This window comes from Prunus dulcis, chromosome 6 (assembly GCF_902201215.1).
Source record: "Prunus dulcis chromosome 6, ALMONDv2, whole genome shotgun sequence".
In the NCBI taxonomy this organism is placed as follows: domain Eukaryota; kingdom Viridiplantae; phylum Streptophyta; class Magnoliopsida; order Rosales; family Rosaceae; genus Prunus; species Prunus dulcis.
In genome coordinates, this window is record NC_047655.1 from 140,990 (window position 1) to 163,357 (window position 22,368).

The window sequence follows — 22,368 nt, forward strand, 5'->3', positions numbered from 1 at the left end:
TTCGTCAACAGCTTCCAAAACTACTGCTACTTCTAGTGCAGGTTATTATTTTTGGCAAAGCAATAGTATTAGTGTCTGTATTATATATCAAGGTGCTGCAATTGTCACATTGCACAACAAACCCTCTCAACCATGATCTTCAAGGCTAATATTCTCCTCTGTTTCGAATTTTGTACGCTGAATTCACGACTGATAGTCCGTCCATAAGATGTTGTCTGTAACGTTTCTAAGAATAAAAATGGAAGTGGCAGCATAATCAATTCAAGTTTGATACGATGATTGAGTAATGACCATAACAATAACTATGAAGATTTGTGGTTATAAGTTGTAACCAAACCAATGAATTTTCTTTTGAAAGAAACCATAAATCAAATGATCGTGGTATGAAGACTAATAATAATGATCAGGTGAGAGCAGCGGGTCCTGTGACAGGCTCTCCGTAGAGAACAGACTCAATGCCGATGACAATGAAGACTAATAATAATGATCAGTCCTAGACATCATCACAAAGGATTGACTAGTTTATCACACACACATTTTTCTCACTTGGTGCAGCTAGCGAGAACCTCAATGCGGATGACAGATGTATATATATCCTCTAAGTCTGATGTAGACATAAATAAATATGTAGTATTTTCATATAAACACAACCAGCACAGCATGTGTAAGTGGAAAAGGAGCTGCCTATATGATCCCGCTGAATGAAGCATTGCGCAAAACATGATGGAAATAGTGTCGCAAGAAGAGCATGCTAACGTGGGTACATTTTGCTCTGTTACCATGTTAACTAATTTAGGATAAAACTCCAAAGGTCATAGGACAGCTTTTCATCATCCAAATGCCAACCCAAAAGTAAATCAGATTATAGAGACAAAAAGTGAAAATTTATCAAATAATGGGGTACAGAAATGGTTAATCAATCAATAAGGTCAAATTGGGCATCTGATTGTTGCTAATAATGTATACTGTTATTATTGGACCAAGTCCAAGTTACGAGCAGATTGTTATTGATTAGTCAGTTGTGGATTTGAATTTGAATAGTTGATATGCTGATAATGTTATTTTGTAATTGAGCTTATCCTTTGTTTATTGGAACAGCTCTTGTATTTTGAATTGTAAGTTATCAATACTTTAATATAAATACGTGCTTACACCAGAGTTACTGGTGTAGCCTTTTCTCTCATTTCCTAAGTCTTTCATGGTATCTAGAGCTCTTATTATCTAACGAATTTTTTTTCCACGTTTTCCATGGCCAACTCTAATAGCTATGCCCTTCCTACCAATGACCAAAATCCTCCCAATACCAACAACACCAATGACCAAAATCCTCCGTCCACCATCAACAACCAACCTCATCAGCCTCCACCTGCTGTTTCCACCATCATTACTATCAAATTGACCCGCTCCAACTACCCCCTGATCTTTTTGGCTACGTTGATGGCACAATCCTTTGTCCTCCCAAGTCCCTTCCTGGGATTGCCGAAAATGTCGTCAACCCTTCTTATCTCTCTTGGATCCAGCAAGACCAGATAATATTGAGTTGGATAAACAACTCACTCACTCCGTCTATGTTGTCTACTATGGCGTTGTCTCCCACATCTCGTCAATCCTGGTTATCTCTGGAATGTTGCTATGCATCCACCTCTCACAACCGCATCCTTTATTTGCGCAATGAACTCCTTCGCACCACCAAAGGGACTTGTCCATTTCAGATTACCTGGACAAAATCAACTCGATTGCAGTTACTGGTGTAGCCTTTTCTCCCATTTCCTAAGTCTTTCAGTTATGTCCATCTTTCTAACTATATTCTATAATCTGGCCATTTACATAATTTTTTAATCTTCTCCAATCCCATCCCATGTCATACCTAAAGAGAGTAGTTAGCTGATTAGATTAGTTTGTTATTAGTTACTCTTGTAAGTAATTAGTTAGAGCTGTTGTAACAGCCTGTACAGGTGGCTTTATCTATTGTATAAAGTAGACAGGTGTTATATACTCTTCTGTAATCTTTTCTCAATTGATTAATGAGAATCATAAATTCCTTTATGGTATCATACGCCTATTCGATCCTCTCTCCCTTTTCTTCCAACCTGTGATTTTCTCACCAACCAAACAATGCTTTTCTCATCAACCAAACAGTTTCTTCCGCTCTGATTCTCTGATTTCCATGGCTTCTGAGACCAATTCTTCTTCTTCTGCGCCTTCTGTCTCTCTCACATCGTCTTCAATCCCTGCTTTTGCGATTGTTACTGTTCAAAACATCGCAGTCATGGTTCCGATCAAGCTTCAAGCTGGCAATTATTTGTTGTGGAAGAATCTTTTTCTTCATGTTCTTCGCAAATACAAGCTCCTTGGCCTTCTCACCGGTGCTGATCTGCGGCCATCGAAGACAATTGTTAACGATGCTGGTTGCATTATTGACAATCCCGCCTTCGATCTGTGGTATGATAAGGATCAATCACTCATGATCTGGATCATCTCCACTCTCTCGACGGATTTGCTATCTCATACGGTTGGCATTGAGTATTCTCGTGATCTCTGGGAGATGTTGGAAAAACGTTTTGCTGGAGTCTCTAGTGCAAATGTTCATCATCTTCGTCAGCGTCTTCAGAATCTTGTCAAAGGGGATCTGTCTATGGTTTCCTATCTGCAACAGATGAAGGAAATTGCTGATGGCTTGGGCGATGCTGGTCATCCTCTAACTGATGATGATTTGGTGGCTTACATTCTTGCCGGTCTCTCTGAAGAGTACGATTCCTTCGTCACTTCTATTAAAACTCGTCGGGAAAAAGTTTCCTCTGATGAACTTCACGGTTACCTTCTCGGCCGTGAAGCTGCTCTTCTGAAGCGCAAACTCCGATCCAATTCCTTTGGACCTACGGAACCGTTTCATGCTTATGCCGCCACTCCTCGTTCTTCACAGCACTTTTCTCGCTCACGTGGTTCCAACAACTCTAACTCTCAGCATCGAGGTTTTCCTCCCACTCGTGGTCTGCTTCCGTCACCGCCCTCAAATTTTGCCCCAAATTTTTCTTCTCCTCCATAATTTGGCGCGCAAGGGTTTCACAGCCCCAATTTTTCTCGAAATTCAAGCCCTGGGGGTGGTAATTCCAATTTAGGAGGTTCTTCTTCATTCAATTCTGCTGGATTTTCTTCTGGCCCTGTTCTTGTATGTCAGTTCTGCAACAAGAAAGGTCATACCGCTAACACTTGTCGCAAATTGGGCCGTCTGCTCAATGCTTCTGGCAGTTCTTCATCTGCTAGACCATTTACTGGCTACTTTGCTAATCCACAGTCTGCTGCTTCCTCTCCTATTTGGATTGTTGACTCTGGCACTACTGCTCATGTGACTGCTACCAATCAGCACCTGCAGAATTCTTCTCCATTCACTGGCTCTGACTCTTTGCAAGTTGGTAATGGTAATTGCTTACCAATTTCTCACACTGGTTTTACCCGCATACACACTCCTTCTGCTGTTTTTACTTTAAAGGATGTGTTACATGTTCCTTATATTAAACACAATTTGTTATCGGCAAATAAGTTTCTTCGTGACAACTCTTGTTCATTAACGCTTCATCCTGATTCCTTCACAATTAAGGACTTAGCTACGAAGAGGATGCTCTTCCGAAAACTGCCCCGTTAGGGCCGGGGACCCGACCCGATGGGAATTTCTGCCATCCCTATCTGGTATTTACAATAAGCAATATGGGTGGAGCTGGTGACATGGTTGGTGGTTGTGTGTCCTTTAAATCCGGCAGCTAGCAGGCTATGTCTCGTAACTGGGGTCAAAATTGGCAAAGCAACTCCTACGTACCTTAACTCTCAATTCCTTTCTTTCAAGGTCACAACTAGCGATGGACGCTCTCTCGTCTCCAACAATATTTGTGGCTCCTGTCGAGTTCCCAACTAGTCTTTCAGCTAAACCTGTTGAATAATTGAATAATATAAGTCCCACATCAGAAAATTGACTAAATAAAATACAAGATATAATGAATAGTTCCACTACTAACATTATCGAGGCCTTTTGTGATAAAACTCCACACCTAATAGGCTTTGTAGGTAGTTAAGTTGAGAACAATATTGGTGTTGCTAGTAGCGGGCCGCTATCCCGTCTCTCTAAAATTTAACATAGTATCAGAGTTGGTTGATTGATTGGGACTGAATTGGGCCTTTACCCTTACCTAATATGTGGTGTTTACATGTTGGTCTTGAATGTTTACACCTACCCCTTATCCAATATGTAATGTTCACATGTTGGGATTGAATGTTTGACTTTGATGTTGACTTGGCTCCACGTGTGGCCCACTATATGGTGGTCCCACGTTAAGGGGCATGTTGAAAAATATAAGTCCCACATCGAAAACTTGACTAAATAAAATACAATATATATAATGAATTGTTCCACTACTAATATTACCGAGGCTTTTTGTGATAAAATCTCACACCTACTGAGCTTTGTAGATGGTTAAGTTGATGACAATATCAGTGTTGCTAGTAGTGAACCGCTATCCCATCTTTTTAAAATTTAACAAAACCTACACTGCAACCCACAACTATCTAAGTCCTAATTAACCCAAGCCCCACGTCCCTCCACACCTAACCCAATTAAAATCCGAATGCCAAATGCCATGATCCATTCTTCTTGTGTTTCCCTAATTTTTTCCCCATCACTTCACATTATTTATTCTATAGGCATTATCAAAGTAGTTCCTCCATTAAAAAAGAAAAAGAAAAAGTAGTTTCTCAATCAGGCATATCTCATGACTGGTGGGCCTTCCCTTTTTAAAATAGCCCTCCTTTGTCTGTTTTTCTCAATCGTCTGATGAGTGACTTATTGTTGTTGGGCTTCTTATTAGTGGCACTGTATTTCATACTCAATAGTTAGGTTAGGTACTATCTTCATATTCATAATATGTTATAAAACTAGAATAATCAGAGGATGAGAAGTACCAATGTAATATTGGGAGTGGAATTATATTTCTCTTTGTGGTGTTTACACTGACAGAATTTCTCCTCTAATAAACTCTACTCTCTCTTCTCTCTGACTCTCACTTCTATTCTCTTCTTTCTTCCCTCTATTCTCTTCTTTCTTCCGTATGTGTTTACAAGCAAATATAATGCCTATTTATAGGCAAAGCAAATGGCTTATCAAGGGAGACATAATGATTTCTCCCCAACATCATTATCCCATCTTTTAACTAATACCTTCTAGCTTTATCTTCATCTTTTGACTAATTGTCATCTAGTTTTACCTATGTGGGCTTCATTTCTTTATAACATAATCAAATTTGTTGAGAAATGAAAAGCTTGCCCATGAGCTTTGTTACTATGTGATTAAGTGTTCTTATAAAGTAAAGTTGATATTCTCATTTCTAAAAGGCCATTCCACACTCCTCCTTACTTTGTATTCTTTTAAGAAGAAGTGCGATATGACAATTCTCCATGTTACATTTATATATTTATATTGTAAGTTTTTTCTTTCTTCCTAGATTTAATGATATTATATAATAAAAGCGATTCAACATTTACAAATTAAAGGTTTGTTTGGGATTGTTTTTAGAAAGGCTAATATTACTTTCTGATAACTAAAAACTCTTCTAAAAGTATTTGGTTTGAAAAACTTACAATTGCAGAATAAGCTTTATGCGAAGCTCCTAACATATGTTTCTGCATGAAGTACTTCGATTTTATTAAAAGATTTGAGGTTCTTCTAGCATAAGGACTCAGAGAAAAATCACAATTTGAAAAGAGTTTTCTAAAAATCACAATTTAAAGATTTGAGGTTATTATTGCGTTACTCATTAATTATACACGACCATATAAGGACAAAAAGAAAAGCGATATTGGTGCCGTGGCGAGTGGTGTAGCCGTCTAGGGCAGACGCGAGTCGGTCGGTCAGTCAGTATTCCCGCCCAAACTCATCAGAGTTACTGTTGGTGTTAGGGTTTCGACCAAGAAGAAGGGAAAAAAAATGTCTGATGATGCGAAAATGATTAAAGTAGAAGAAGAAATTGAAGGAGAGCGTGTGGGGTCGAACGACTACATTTTCGAAAGGATCGGCGAACCCGTCCCAATTCAGCGTGATGAATCCTGTTTCGATCTCCATGGCAGTCCCTCCCGGCCCCTCGCCGTCTCCGAGAAACACGGCCTCGTGTTTGTTGCTCATTCCTCTGGTCAGCTTCTCGGTTTCTAACATCGAATTGATTGCTTTCTGATTTGCACCAAACAAACAAACAAATTTTGATGTTGTTGTTGTTGTTGTTTCTTAGGATTTTGCGTTGCGAGGACCAAAGATGTTATGGCTTCAGCTGCTGAGATTAAGGAAAGGGGAAGCTCTTCTTCTATACAGGAGCTAAGTGTTGTGGATGTTCCCCTTCCCAACCTCAACATTCTCGAACTCTCTACCGATAGTTCTACTCTTGCCGCTACTGCTGATGCGAACATTCACTTCTTCTCGGTTGATTCCCTTCTCGATAAGGTGCGTTTGCTTGGTTTCACTTCATCATTCTCTTTTTACCTCTATTGTGTTATTGGTTTGTCTCGGTGGATTGTGGCATTTTGACGCTCATCTCAACTTTATAAACTCTATTGCCTTTTCTCCATCATTTAGCATCACCATTTACTTCAACTTGGGCATGCGTAATTTGAATTGTAGGAAAGAGTGCATGGCTGTTTAACACTTCATGCCTCTGATCGTCCTTGTTATAGAGATGAACTCCCTTAGAGTTTTCCACCTGCAAGTGTATTTCCAATGAACCCCTCAATGTTGCATCTTCTGTTTGTTTCACCTAACCCATGGGGACTTTTACCATTTCTAGAACATTTGCTTTACTGCAAAATACAGTTTTTGTTTATTCCTTGTTTGTTTTCTTCTGTCATTATGCAGGGTCTAAAACCATCTTTCTCTTGTTCGCTCAATGAATCCAGCTCTATCAAGGATATGCAGTGGACGAGGAAACCTGAAAACTTTTATGTGGTTCTTTCGAATCTTGGGAAGCTATATCATGGAACAGTTGGTGGCCCTATGAAAGATGTGATGGACAATGTTGATGCTGGTAATTTTTCCCCCCACTTCTCTTAGGCAATCTTTGAGGCACATCTTTTTTATGGCACTTGTGTCCATATGCATGTGATGAGCAGGTTCATCATGCCTACTTACTCTGGAGTTCATTGTAAATTTACTGCATTAAGGAGCATTACAGCATTTGTGTTCAAGAGCTCGTACTTTACAGTTTAGCTGCACACACAGCTGCACACACATTGTGCGCTTTATCAAATATGTGCACGTGCACGCAAACAATAATCTTTCCCATTTGAGTTATCACAAAAACTTACAATATGACTGGAACAGAAAATTTGTGACATATGGAAATGATAGAAGCAGCTGCGCAGGCATTAGACTTTATCAGTTTCTCTTATTTAAAAGGGCCATCTCCTACCACTAAAGTTGAATATAGTAGGCAGATAAAAAAATGCTCCTAATCTTTCATTATTGTTGCATTAAGTGGCTGTTATCTTGACCAAATCAAGAAAGAAAAAAGTGGTTGTTCCGAAGAATTGAATCTGTGCAATTGTGACAACCTGAGATATTTTCCCATCACAAGAAGAGACCCTAATTGTCTTTGGAATTCAAAGCCTATAAATTAGGAAAACAAAATTTCAACTCTTGTGCACACCAAAGAAGAGGTGACTTGGTCTTCACACAGGGAAGGCATAGTTTAGTTATTTCAAGTAAGCATACTAATCAATTAGATTTGCTTAAAACTAAAACTAAACGAGATTGCATGCCTTGAGCAACATGGGATGCCCCCATGCATTGAAGTATTATCGAGTAGAAAAAAGTTTTGAAATGTAAGGAAAAAAGAAAATATAGGAAGAAATACAGTAGTTGGAGTTGTGTCCACGCTCCATCAGGAAATCATTCTTAAAGAATTGTCTTTAGTATTAACTTGGTTGAAATGAATTGTCCAATCTCTTCATTTGAACTTGAAGCTTGCACTTCCCAAATGGTAGAGCAAAATTGTAACCATGGGCGCATCAAGTAGGTGGATCTTATATTTTTGCATAAGAGAGGTGAATTTGTTGCATGTTGAAAATTGCTCATTTTAGTTATTTGAATTCAGCATGACTACATATACTTGAAGGATAAGCCATGTACTACTGCTCTTTATTTCAGTTACATAGAGTTTGTTATGAATACAGTATTAAAATGGAATTCCAAAGAGTAAGAAATTATCAATTATATTATTTTACATATGTGCAACTCATGCTTATTTTGACTTGTGTTTTATCGTAGTTGGATGGAGTTTTAAAGGGAAACTAATTGCTGTGGCAAGAAGGGATATTCTTAGCATTCTATCATCTAACTTCAAGGACAGGTTGTCAATGTTAATTTCGTTCAAGTCTTGGACTGACGATTCCAATGCGAACTGCAGCATAAAAGGTATGTTACGTTGTATGGTTACATTTCCATATTTTGTTTTTCTTTGTAATGTTCCAATCTGTATTAGGAATTAATGACTTGATGTCCTAGTTATTTGTAATGTTCCGATCTGCATTGTCCTAGTTCTTTGTAATGTTTTATACCTGGACATGATTTTGATGTTGTTTTTATTGAAGTAAGGCCATTATTATACAAAAAAGATTAACCATTATCAACCTCTGAGACTAAAGTGTTTCCTGAATCATCAGTGGACTCTATCAGGTGGGTTCGTCATGATAGCATCATTCTAGGATGCTTTCAACTTACTGCAGATGGAAATGAAGAAAGTTACCTTGTCCAAGTGATAAAAATAAAAGATGGCAAGTTTGCTTATGTAAGTAATAATTTTTTTAAAATTTTGTCTTTTAACTCAAAGGATTTTCTATCTGTTCCTATTTATTACTTTTAATGGATATTGCCCCTCCCTTTTTGTTGACTCTAAGTAGTGCCATCACATCTAAATGAGATGTGTTACCTCTGTATGTTTGTATCACAGTATGATAACTTAATTATGTCTAATAGAGAGGCTGGTGGCCCTTTTACTGGTTCACTCTTACAAAGTGAAAATGCGCTTATTGAAGTTTGGATTTCAAGTTGAATTTGGTCTGCAGAATTATTAATAATTTTCAAACGTCATATGACTTTTTTGTGTAATGACTTACAGAAGGTTGCGTATGTCCATGGATGAGCTGTAGGAATTGATAGATTATGATCTGAATCTTGAGTGTTAAATTTAATAAGTGGCTTTTCATTTTAGTAGTGCTCTGAAATGTGGGTGTATTAGAATCAGAAGGTTAGATTCACATATAAGTAACTTAAATTATGAGGGGAGTATATGAATGCATAATAAATAAGAAGCAATTTGATCTTCACATTAATTTCCTCAAAGTATATTGTAATTTCTTCTATATAAAAAAGTATGTCCTAACTTTGTGAGACCTATCTTGTAGGGTTCTTGCAAGCCAGTTCTGATACCTTTCTATGATTTGTTTTCGGGACTCACTGACGACATTCTGCCTTCTGCTAGTGGCCCATATTTGTTATTGAGCTATTTGGAGCAATGGTAGGCATTTTTATTTGATATTCCCCGTTTGTGTGTGTGTGTTTAATTTTTTTGAGTAGTTCTTTGCAGCTAATGGGTCTGTTAATAATTTGCTAATATCACCCTTTTTCTTTGCATTTCATATTCGTGTTGCATATGTTCTAATGAATGTGGTTCTTTAACTTCTTATGCGTTGTCTTTTCCATCTTTCTTGTATGTACAAAATTTATATTTCATAGAATGCTGATAGCTAACTTATTTGTTTGGTAATTATTACAGTGAACTTGCAATTACTGCTAACAGGAAGAACGTGGATCAACATATTGTGTATCTTAGCTGGTCGCTTGGAAATGAGAAGAATGAAGTTGTAGTTGTTGATATTTTCCGAGATAGTTTGCTACCAAGGATTGAGCTTCAAGGTTCTCAAAATTATAATTCACTTAATGTTTAGGCTAACAGTAATGTTTAAATAGCTGAAACTTGTATGGATTGTGAAGAAATGTTAGTGATTACCCTTGTGACATCATAATTAGTTTTCATCTAGATCTGGTAATAAATAAATATGGCTCATATCACTCCATTTTTGACCCTATAATGGTGTCACATGCATCACCAGTTCATTCATTTACTTTATTTCACATGTTTTAGTTTTTTGGTTATGGTTAAGTTAATTTGTGCTTGCTTGTGCCCCTTGTTTCAGAAAATGATGATGAAAATTTGATACTGGGGCTCTGCGTAGATAAAATTTCAAGAAGTGAGAAAATTAGTGTCCGACTTGGAGAGGAACAGAGAGAACTCTCACCATATTGCATTCTTATGTGTCTCACGCTTGAGGGAAAACTAATCATGTTCCATGTTGCCAGGTAGTTTTCTGTTTTCCTAATTCTACAATCGTGTACAAGTGTCACATGGTTCTTTATTTGCTCACTAGCTCTTTAAGTTGGCCTTTAGTGGTGCTGCACAGCCTAAGGATTTTAGTTTCTAGAACCTACTATATAGCTATTTATATAACAATTGATTTGAATTTTTCTGCAGTGTCAGTGGAATTACAGTTTCACCTACTATTGTTTCTGTTCTTTCTGACGAGGAAGAGGAGGAAGAGGATTCCACTGTATTGGTACCGGTAGAAAGTAAGTCATCTAGACCTTCTTCCTGGCTGGGGAAGGAACAACTTGAAAAGGTTTCTATGGATGCTCCATTGGGTATTGAGAACAGAAAAGAACTTGACAGAAATGTAGGCCTTGATTTTCGTATAAAAGATGACATAAAGTCTCTTGATGTAAATGAGACTTTGACGTCTGAGTTTGTTACTAATCAAACAATTAATAAAGAAAGTACCAACAGTAACAAGAAAGTGGAGCCACTGACAAATTCTCAATCATTTGAAGCTGATGGGCAACAAGAAGTTATTGTCCCAAAGCACTACCCGGATAAAAATGGGAACCAATTACAGTTTCCGGGACTGGAAAACAGAAATATAGGGTCAGCATCTACTAATGTTTCTCTCCAAGGGGTGCCTGGTCATGCGTTCAGGGACTTAACCAAGACAGAAACTCAAAAAATTGCTGGACTTGGAACTGCTGTACAATCCACTTTAAAGGATACACATAAAAGTTTTGAGACAGCGGCGGGATCTCCAGGAAAAATGGAGCCAACGGGTTTAGAGGGTGTTTCATCTCAGTCCTGGTCAAGTGGAAATATCATATCATCAAAGGACACTGATGTGAAATCTCTACTTATGCCTTCAAATTTTATTGAAGGTAGCAGATCTGGAAATGCTAATCAAATTGTTGCTCCTATAGATGCTTATGGGAAACCTTCTGGAAAACCGCTTCATTTCAAGAATATTTCTGGTTCATCAACTTCAGGCAACTTTTCTGATAGGCTGACGGAGAATTGGGGACAAAGGCCATCAGCTGCGGCTGGAAATATAGTATCACTGCCTTCCATTTCTAGCTCCCTAATGTCATCACAGGAAAGTTTTTCCGTCAGAAAGTCTCCCAACTACAACATTTATCCATCCAAGGAAAGTTACAGTGATCTACCCCCGTCAAGGAGGCTGAACTCTGAACCCAATTCATCAAAACAATTTGGAAATGTAATGTACTTGTCTATGGCCCTCTTTTTCAAACACATCCCAGCTCTCTTATTTATTTCAATTTGTTAACGTCTCTGAAACTTATCAAATTATCTAAAGGTGGAGAATAAACAAAGCGATGTTGGAACTTAAATTTTTCTGTTATGCACACTTTACTATAGAAATTTTATGCTAAACTCTTGGTGGTCTTATCCATTGTTATTGCTTATGTGCTAACATATTTTAATAACAAATTCAACTGCTTGCACCATTCAGACTTTTTACCCTATTGTTTGTAATGCTCCCTTTTCTTTGGTTTGTGTTGCATATAATGTGCGGTCGGTTAGGAAAATAGATTTTTTTATGATAGGGAGTTTCCCTTTTTCTTGGTACAGGATTAGATTTCATGTGTTCTTTTGGGCGTCCTTGTCTAAGCTAATAATGCCCCTTCACTGGTATTCATCATCATTTGGCAGGTGTTTTCTATTAACTGTTACTTTGCTTGTTATGTATTTGTAAATTCTTTTCCTTTTGTATCATTGTTTTTTTTCTATTAACTTATGCATTTCCTGTATAAATGTAATATGCGTAGGTTACTGCATCTTTGTTTTGGTTATTAGACTTTATATTTATACACACACATGCACAATCGTTTGTTTTACTTCTCTATTGGCTGCTTGTGGAATGTTCTGGAGGCTGAATTTGATCATTTTCAGAGCTCTTAGTCTTTCTCTTTTTTCATCTAGATCAAAGAGATGACCAAGGAGTTGGATATGCTTCTACAATCTATAGAAGAACCAGGTGGTTTCAAGGATGCCTGCACTGTTAATCAGAAAAGGTCCGTTGAAGAATTGGAGAGAGGCATAGGGACTCTATCTGACAGATGCAGAAAGTGGAAGGTGATGTTTTGTACTTAATTTCTGGAGTATTTTTGTCAAATCACTTTCATAAGTTTTCTTTGTTATTTCGTATTCAGAAAGTATTTTGAGAGGCTGTGCTGACTGTAGCATTTAATTGTGTAGCATTCCCACCTCTATATAAGCCAAGTCTACGTCTTGTCATTCTGTGGTAGGATACCATAAGAGAAATCAGCTAGGAAAGCTTAAAAGAGAGGTGAGAATGACCAAATAGAACATTTGCCTCCATTTAAATTATAGTTCGTCTAAGAAAGAAGCTGCAATTTTGGCAATGAAAATCCTTCTAGTTAAATTCTGTAGGGTGAAGTGAATTCAAGAGATGCTAGACCACAAATTAAGCTCCCCCTCATTAGAGACAATAAATTGAAATGATATCCAAATGCAACAATGAGATTCAAAGCATACTGGCCCAAACAAATTGAAGTCCTACAACTCTGCCTGTTTCTGTGTCTTCTTTTTTTCTTTTTCTTTGATAGGAAACAAAATTTGAAAAAAGAAAAAAGAAAAAAAGCGTACAGCACAGTGGACAACTTATCCTCTGGGCTTAAAACCAGGTATATCATCAGAAACAGCATTATTCCAATTGGATACAACAAGGGATACAGCAATTACACGTGTATAAAACTAAATCACAGCTGCATAATATTGCATGAAAAGAACTATCCTTAAATTCTGAAGAAACTGAGGGCCATAATGATGCCGAAAAGCAAACCCTTTCCCATACGTGGCCAAAAACACACCCTCAAAAGATCTTCTGTTCATCTCCTTTCAAATAATCCAGAAAATAACCATCACTGAAGTGATGCTTCTGTAAGCTTCTTCTATAAGTGACAGTGAACTAAAAAAACTGCCCTTCCAGTTATCATACAGGCTCTTCTACTTGCGCTTTGTGTAGTAACTCACCATGCCCATTTTAACCAAAACTTAACTCTGTTATCAACTAGTAAAGCCTCTGATGCAATTCCATTATAAGCTTGAATTTTATTGACCAATTCCAAACCATAGCAAATGGTGAACGATCCTAGATTATGTTCGATCTTTGAAGAACTCCTATACATCAAGAGACTAAAGCTCACGAACCTGAAGATAAGAATCCAAACTTACAACCTCAGGGACAAAAAATTAAAAGGGAAAACGTAGACTGGCAATGGATGAGAGACTAGTCTGTGATTTTTCAATTTTCGGGCCCTGCAAACAACACTTAGACATATTAGAGGGCTTAGGGTCACATCAGAAAGATGATAAAGCAGTGCCAACTGTGCAATCGTGCCAATCCTTCACCAATTAAAGGATCTCTAAGTACTTATTATATATTCTGTATTTGTGAAATAAAAAGCTGTCCATCTTGTGCAAATTATGAGAAATTAGCATTGCTGACTTCTTCTATACTAATTAAAAATCTCTCAATTCTTTGTTCTGGTTTTTTCCCTAAAAAATAGAGCACTTCTATAACATCTATTTCAGTCTAGGTTGTTCCTGGCTTTAAATAATGTAGATCTTTGCAAACCATCATCCAGAACATAAACCTTGTCTGTTGTTTGAAGTTTTTTCGTCCATATTTCTTCTACCCTGTATGTCCAGGCCTAAACTTTAGTGAATTAAAAATGTGCTTATGATTTACTGTTCATTGCCAAAATTTTGCAGCATTTGGTAGTAAAATATAATCCTGCATTGCAACCAGAGATCTTAAATTGGATGCTTGTCATTTGGCAGTACCACTTGACTTTTCCATTCTCGAGTTTCTTATGTCATGTTATTATTGTTTGAATCTCAGTTCTATTTGTACTTGGCAGAGCATTATGGATGAACGACTTCAAGAAATTGAACATCTTCTTGACATAACTGTACAAGGTATTTTTAATATGCGGATTTTTCATGTCATGAGCCGAATGCTTCCAATTTATACATGTAGGAAAATATAGATAGTTGAATTGAGCAATTGATTGTTCTATTGGTCAGTATTGGCAAGGAAAATATACATGGAGGGCATTGTGAAGCAAGCTTCTGATAGCCGATATTGGGACTTCTGGAATTGTCAGAAGTTGAGTTCGGAACTTGAGCTGAAGCGGCGACATATTTTAAAAATGAATCAGGTAATTCATCATTTGATTTTTGCAGCCTAATGTTTAATCACTCTTACGTATTACTTTCTCTTTCAGGATTTGACTGACCAATTAATTCAATTGGAAAGGCATTTTAATGCCCTTGAACTTAATAAATTTGGTGAAAATGCTGGAGCTCATGCTGGTCGAAGAGCTTTGCAGAGTCGATTTGGGCCTTCAAGGTAGATTGAATTTACTTTGTTGGCATATGTAAACATAAGAGATTGAAAGAGTTCTGCTATTTTCTAATGCCTTCTTTTTAATGTAAGTAAGATGAACTGACTAAATTAAAGGCACAATCTGAATTCACAGGAAGGCTACAAGCTGAACACCTCAAAAGAAAAACCTAAAATCTAAGAAAACTAGAAGGACCTTAATTGAATAACTTTTACATTCACCTGTTTATAGAACTCATGAAGGTTTAAAGGTAGACTTCAGCTTAGTCATGGAATTTTCCACATCTCCAATAGCATTTTCTTCCCCCATAAACACCACATGACTCACAAAGGCATCAGAATCCACAATGAGCTATTCCAATGTGTACTTATTCAGTCCTGTCAGAGAGTAAACAAAGAACCACTCGCGCTTGCACAGTTCCCTGCCACTGAACAGTGAAGTAGAGACTCTCCATTGTCAGATTCGAGGCACCAACCTGTAATATATGTTTATGTTTCCATGCCTTGAGAATTCTATCCAACACTGCTTCCCAAACATACAGCCAGCTCTGTAAGCAGCTAATCCTTCCACCGCACAGAGGATCTAATAAGATTGACATCAATGTTCCTTCTTTGCGAAAAAACCACCTCATCACCACTGTTCTACTTACCTTCACTAGACACGCCAAGTGTAGTTTTGATGCCACAGTTCCTAACTTCCAATCATGACCATACAAATAATAGCTGTTGTCTATCGCATTTGTAGCTTTTAAGTACCACCAATGCTAAGGGTACAAACAGGCTAAATTGAGGGCACTTTGGAGTGTGCAGGCTTGGCTTGCTTGGTTTCTAATTGAAATCTTGCCAAAACTCTAGCATAGCTTAACCTTGAAAGCTCAGCTCCTTTACCTTGAACTACCCAAACTTGACCTCTGCCCAAGCTGGAAATTATGAAAGCTTCACTTTAAAACGTATATTCAAGGATGTATTATTGTGACCGAAAAATATAGATATCTTTACATAAGCAATCAACCCTGCAAGCTCTGAGCTTTAAGCAAGTGGCTGAGCTTGTTTTCACACCTAATCTAATGCAACATCTCCATGCCAATTCAGCATTAATGACTTATTTACGATATGTTTGTACATTGTATGCTTATATAATTATTTCTCACTGGGATAGAGCACCCAGACCTGTTCCCAACTCGCAATTGAGATACTAATAGCCTGAGTATAGAGATAAGGTGGTTTTGTTCTAGCTTTCTAAAAATTTCCTATTCCGTAATTATAACTTTACTGAGGTATCTCTCTGCAGACACATTCAATCCTTGCATAGTTTATATAGCACAATGACGTCTCAATTAGCTGCTGCTGATCATCTTTCTGAGTGCCTCTCGAAACAAATGGCAGCACTGAAGATAGAGTCACCTTCCGTAAAAAAAAAGAACGTAAAAAAAGAGTTGTTTGAAACAATAGGGATTCCATATGATGCCTCTTTCAATTCCCCTTCCCCAGATGCTACAAAAGTTGGTGGTATGCCGAATGAGAAACTATCATTTTCTTTGGGTTCTGCTGCTTCTAAAGATCAGCCCAGGAGAAATGTGAATGCCATAAAGAATTACGAACCAGAAACTGCAAGGAGGAGGAGAGACTCACTGGACAGGGTAATGATTCCGTGGACTTCTGCGTGTTTCCTGAATAGAAATAAGCAACTTTCTGCTTGTAATTTTGTATCAATTGTGATCAATGCTCGATGCAGGGGCCCAACTCCTTGTGTGGTTAGCCTAATGTTTGTCAAATTTATGCTGAATCTACCATGGACTTGGCTTAGTCAGTAATTGGACATATCAGGGTCGTCTTACAGACGTACATATATTTACATAGATGTATATGTATATATATACACACACACATATGTAAGAGTCCTGCCAGGCTCTCTCACTCTTCTCCCCTCCTACCTCCCCCAGGTCCTGTAATATAATATGTTATATGCTTGTGAATTATTTGATTCCATGTTTCTTAAAAGTAATTGCTTTACTGACTGGTGATAATACAAACTTTGCAAGGGTCATATAGAGAGGTTCGATTTGATGGGTGAGATTCTCAGATTTGAGAGAAATGTTCATTTCCATCTCCTTAGAAATACATATCCCAGGGTTATTCTTATTTCTCCAATCAGTTGAAATTTGTGGTTTAGGGCTTAGGGTTCCTCATTAAATATTTTTTTAAAGGAATTTGAGGGACATAGAACTCTTAGAGTTTCAGATTTGTTGTCTCGGATCAAACGATGCTGAATAATGTTGATCTAGATTTTTAGCATATACAATGATTTGGAAGAATTTGACTTGAATGTGATGTTTTTGTTTGATGCTCGTAGGTCATTTGGATGGGCTTGATGTCCATTGTTCTTGTAACCTACTTTTCTTTTTTGGATAAATGTTTGTGTCTTATCAACAAAATTTGCAAGACTCATGTGTGCATTCTTTTTTTGGTCATGATCAAGAGCTGGGAAGATTATGAGCCTACAAAAGCAACTGTGAAAAGGTTGCTTTTGCAAGAAAGTGGCAAGGAAAGCACAAGTAGATCATCCTTTGCCGTTGATAAGCAACACTTTAGCCCTCGCCTGCTGGAGGGATCAGCCATTACTGGCCCAAGGGATCACATAAGCCCTGCAACCTTCTTGCATCCATCTGAAAACAAAGGTGAACCAGAACCAGAAAGTTCTCTGATTTTGTTGTTATTAACACCCACTGATTGTTGCTCTTGCATGCAAACATATTTTGAGCAGGCATTCAGGGTATGCATGTGAAGCAGCCTTTTCAGAGTTCAGCAACTCCATTTGTTTGGGCTAATGAACTTCAAGGACCATTACAACCTACTGGGCTGACATCTCCTATAATGCAAGAACACAAAATGTCATCAGCATCCCAATTGTTGCCTGCAGGTCGGCAAAGTTTTGCAAGGGAACCTAATATGACAGCAGAAAAATTTGGCAATGGCATTCTATATATTGAGAAGTCCGAGTCAGATTCAGTGAAAGAAAAGTCTGTCGTGCAATCAGACACTAGTCAGAAACCATCTGTTTCTTTGGTTCCTACACAGACACCATCATTGCCGAAGAAACCAAATGATATGCTAAATTCATTTGCCAAAGGTACGCTTCCAAAACAAGAGAGTGTGAAGGATAGGCCTTTGACCGCAACAGTTCCATCTATTGAAGCTGGGAAAAAACTGAATTTTCCATTGTCTTCCTCGTTTGCTGTTCCTGTGGCCACTAGCCAGCCTGGAAAGGTTGACCAGCGTGATGCTGCAACAAGCAAAAGCCAGCCTGGTAAAATTTTACCTTCTCCCACATTCTCAATGTCAGTTTCGACACCCTCATCTCCAGTAATTAGTTCATCATCAGCACCTCTTTCTCCGTTATCAATTTCACCATCAGTCGTGATGCCTTCAAACAGATCTGTGGATAGTTCTAACACTACTGCAGATGTGAGTAAGCCTGTATCAACATCGTCATTGTCTTTTCCCTCTCCAATTGTTTCTCCTTGTAGTTTTTTCTCTTTTGATGCTTCAAACCCACTGGTGTCCTCATCTGCCCCATCACCTGTGACAAATTCAACATCAGAATCTTCTAAAACAGAGATCCAGCATTCTTTTAAAACAGACACGAATGCTAATACTATATTGCCACCTCAGGAATGTGGACCTTCCACAGTTGAAACTAATTTGAAGCTTAAACCTTCAGTGTCATCTCCCCACACAATTGAAACTTCAACAGGACTGACATCTGGGAGCCAGGCCAGTTCGAACAATACTGCAGGTCCTACAAATAATGTGAGAATGAATGCTCAGCAAGAACAGCCGTCTGCCGGACATTCTCCATTCCCAACACTCCCAACTTTAGGGAGTGTTACTGGTGGAAGGACTGATGGGTTGGATGTACAAAATGCACAGGAGGATGACATGGATGAGGAGGCTCCGGACACAAGCAGCACAACTGAACTTAGTTTGGGAAGCCTTGGTGGGTTTGGGCTTGGCTCTGCCCCTAACCCAACAGCTCCTAAACCTAATCCATTTGGTGGATCATTTGGCAATGCAGGAACAAATGTGACTTCTCCTTTCTCCATGACTGTCCCTAGTGGAGAGCTGTTTCGGCCTGCATCTTTTAACATCCAATCTCTACAGCCTTCTCAATCATCTCAGCCAGCAAATTCCGGTGGGTTTGCTGGTGGCTTTGGCACTGGTACTACTGCCCAAGCTCCCAGTCCGAGTAAGTTTGGCCAGCCAGTACAGGTTGGACCCGGGCAGCAAGCATTAGGGTCAGTTCTTGGTACTTTTGGACAGTCGAGACAGCTTGGTACTAGTCTACCAGGAACCAGTTTTGGATCACCCGGTGGTTTTGGTGGTGGCATTGCTGGAACTAATCCCAGTGGTGGCTTCTCAAGTGCTGCTACTGGAGGGTTTGCTGGTGCTGCTTCTGCGGGTGGCGGGTTTGCCAGTTTGGCTTCAGGTGGTGGTGGGTTTGGTGGTGCTGGTTCAGGTGGTGGTGGGTTTGCCAGTGCAGGTTCAGGTGGTGGTGGGTTTGCCGGTGCAGGTTCAGGTGGAGTGGGTTTTGTTGGTGCAGCTTCAGCTGGTAGTGGTTTTACAGGTGCTGTTTCTAGTGGTGGACTTCCTGCGGCTGGTAATCTTTTTTCTTTTCTTTTTTCATTGATGCTGATGTAAAATCCTTATCTTTTAGAAAGCTGTTGAGCTGACTTGTGTCATGGATAAATATGCTCAGGTGGTGGATTTGCTGCATTCGGCGGTCAACAAGGATCTGGTGGTTTCTCTGGTTTTGGTAATGCAGGAGGAACTGGAAAGCCTCCGGAGTTGTTCACACAGATGAGGAAGTAACCATTAGAAAGTTCTGGACAAAATCTGAGACTGATGTATTTTGTTGATAAAAATTGAACTTGATGAAGGGCTACATGTTGAAAATCATATGAACTTTAATTGAGAAACTTGTTTTGGGTTATGGGTTACGCCAACTTCCCGTTGTATAGTTCGTATTTCCTTGTCATACTTGCAACGATACCAATTATAAGTGGATGCTTGGGCAATTTAAGTGGGTGGAATGCATCCACTGCTCTTATTTCTAATGTTCAACATTACATGGCCGTACGATGCTCAACATTATTTTCCTTTGTAAGATTGATACTGTTCGTCAATTGAATTATAGCCTGTCATATCTATGCTACATAGAGTAGAATCTTTAATTATTTCCAACTGTCATACGATGATTAGTTAAACTGAATAATCACTTAAAACCTTTCATAGCTTTTATATTGCAAAACAAGTTCTTATTTCTCCCATATCGATTTTTTTTCTCTTACATCTCCAACTTGTGTCTTTCTCTGCAATTAAAACAAAATCATTAACGATAACAAAGGGAAGTCAGATAAGATATTCACAAATGAATAGAAGTGAAAATTGATTGCCACTCCTGGAGTTATTTTATTACAAAACAGAACTACTGGTTGCATGCTTACAAAGCAGAACTAATGGTTGCATGCCAATTGAGAATCAACAAAAAGAAAAAGGGGGTGTGTAAACCACCACCCTATATCAGATAGCAAAATTCCTGGCTCAATCGCCCTTCAATCTCTCCTAGTTGTTACACTGGAAGTCCTAGTTCCGAGATCTTCATTATCCGTTTGTCCAGCACAGACCTCTGCCTTTTCAAAACTGATGCCATTGAAGCAACCTAATATAAACATGAGGGGCAGAGAGAGAGAGAGAGAGAGAGAGAGAGAGAAAGAGACAGTTTTACCATGATGTAAACAACATATTCAAACAAATGCACAAGGAATTAAAACAAAAAGTGTGAATGAAGGTGGTGTTTTGTTTGAACTTGCCTCTGCTCTAAGCTTCAAGGCCTCCCTATTAGGAATTTCTCGCAGCCCATCCATTAAATCTACACAAAAATGTAATATCAAATGGGGACATAATTCCAGTCTGATATTCAATAAACGTTTTCTCAATCCAAGTTCATCAAAAGTGCATGACATCGAGAACCAAGACCCAAGTCAAACATAAAAACTCCCAAGACCAAGTTAAAGCCTCTCCAATTAACTTTATAATAAAAAGAAAAGGGGAGAGCATTCAAGAGCTCAAACCTGCAGCTTGGGATTCAACCTTGTGAACAGATTTAGATAGAGATTGAATTTGACTTCCCACATCCCTGCATAAATTATTTGGTGGAATCAAGACACAGACAGACAGACAGGTAATGAAAATATAGGTAATCAATACAAGAGCAGTTGGATGAGAGGGTGGGTACATGAGATCAGTCTGGCCATATTTCATATCCTTTTCAGCAAGAAGTGCCCTTTCAAGAAGTTTCTTGCTCTCCTTCTTCATCAAATCAACTGAAAGATTTAGCTCCTTTACATTCTTCTCAGCTCTAACAAATTGTGCCTGCACATACATTAGTTGTAAATTGTAATTAATATCAGAAGAAAAAGAAACTAGAGGTAAAGGTTTTGAGTTTCAGGTGTGAGGGAGGGTACATATACATACCTCCTCACTCTGAAGTCGACTAAATGTCTGGCGGATGAAGAACCTTCTTGGTCCTGCAACCAAGAGCCTAATATTTTTAGAATATATGTGTGGTACAGGCATAAAAATGAAAGTGTGAACGATGCATGTGTTCTGTGTTATGGGCTATGCATAGGTTGGTGAAATCATGTGTAAGAAGCAAACAAACAAATAAATAAAAGAGTGAGTATTGAAGCAAAGTAAAAGGAAGACCTGGCAAAAGAAGGAAGGCAGCAGTAAGACCAATTCCAAGAGTTGAGGTTGGGTGCTCTCTTGCACTCATCAACCCTTCTGTATTCACAGCATGTAGTTCAATTCAGTTCAATTACAAAATAGAAAATTCACGCACACACAAGCTCATGATTGATCAATTTGTGTATTTTCAATTCAATTAATGATTGTTTACTGATTACCAATTAGTGATTAGCCAGCCATTTTCGCTATGATATAAAAATAAATCTGAACCATTAACTAATTAAGAAATGAAAGAAGGAATGAAAGAACTTTGAGCCTACCTTTGATCTTGGTGAAGAAAGCATTTTCGTAGGTCCTGTAGTCGGAGACGGCTTTTTCGACATATTGGGGCAAGTGGTGTTGGAGAGAGCGAGCTGAACGAATGGCAGAGTCCGTGGATTGCATGACCGTACGCTGCAGATCCTCCGCCATCGATGCTGCCATTGCCACTGAAGAAGCTGATGCTGCTGCCTCTTGCCCATTCTTTTCATCATCATCACCCTTTCCTAAACTCATATTACTACTATTCACATTCACCTGTTCCCCTTGCTCCCACGTTGATGATGACGGCGACGGCGTCGTCTCCGCCATTTTCCTTCTTTCTTTCTTTTCTAATTTTTTTTTTCTCAGATCAATTATTTGCTTGCTTTGCGCCTCTTGGCCTTTTAGTTCTAGTAAGTGAAAGGCCTTTCGCCAACAATATATGTATCAGTTTGGGCTTTCATTCTCACTCATCAAGGAGCCCATTTCGAAAAGTAGCAAAATTGTGGACATGCTAAGGACTTT

At 38.5% G+C, this 22,368-nt stretch overlaps 2 protein-coding genes across 3 annotated transcripts; one reads left to right on the forward strand and one right to left on the reverse strand.

The window, feature by feature from the left end:
* Positions 1–5,785: 5,785 nt before the first annotated feature.
* On the forward strand, positions 5,786–19,992 carry LOC117630699 (nuclear pore complex protein NUP214). Of its 2 annotated transcripts, none has more exons than XM_034363425.1 (17): positions 5,786–6,173; positions 6,270–6,478; positions 6,887–7,055; positions 8,297–8,443; positions 8,692–8,816; positions 9,433–9,545; positions 9,804–9,943; positions 10,225–10,387; positions 10,560–11,622; positions 12,348–12,500; positions 14,312–14,369; positions 14,478–14,611; positions 14,678–14,802; positions 16,088–16,436; positions 17,276–17,474; positions 17,558–19,453; positions 19,553–19,992. In XM_034363425.1, the coding sequence occupies exons 1-17, from the start codon at positions 5,972–5,974 to the stop codon at positions 19,663–19,665; spliced, it is 5,358 nt and encodes a 1,785-aa protein (XP_034219316.1). In that variant the 5' UTR covers positions 5,786–5,971; the 3' UTR covers positions 19,666–19,992. The 2 variants fall into 2 exon arrangements, with proteins under 2 accessions (XP_034219316.1, XP_034219317.1); XM_034363426.1 differs by having other exon boundaries at positions 17,561–19,453.
* A 223-nt stretch (positions 19,993–20,215) lies between these two features.
* Positions 20,216–22,281, reverse strand: LOC117631600 (RGS1-HXK1-interacting protein 1). Its single transcript, XM_034364845.1, has 7 exons — positions 21,864–22,281; positions 21,562–21,639; positions 21,331–21,383; positions 21,092–21,228; positions 20,928–20,992; positions 20,667–20,725; positions 20,216–20,515 (listed from the first exon to the last, which is right to left on the reverse strand). Exons 1-7 carry the CDS (start codon positions 22,171–22,173, stop codon positions 20,426–20,428), a joined length of 792 nt encoding a protein of 263 aa, XP_034220736.1. The 5' UTR covers positions 22,174–22,281; the 3' UTR covers positions 20,216–20,425.
* Between the last annotated feature and the right edge of the window lie 87 nt (positions 22,282–22,368).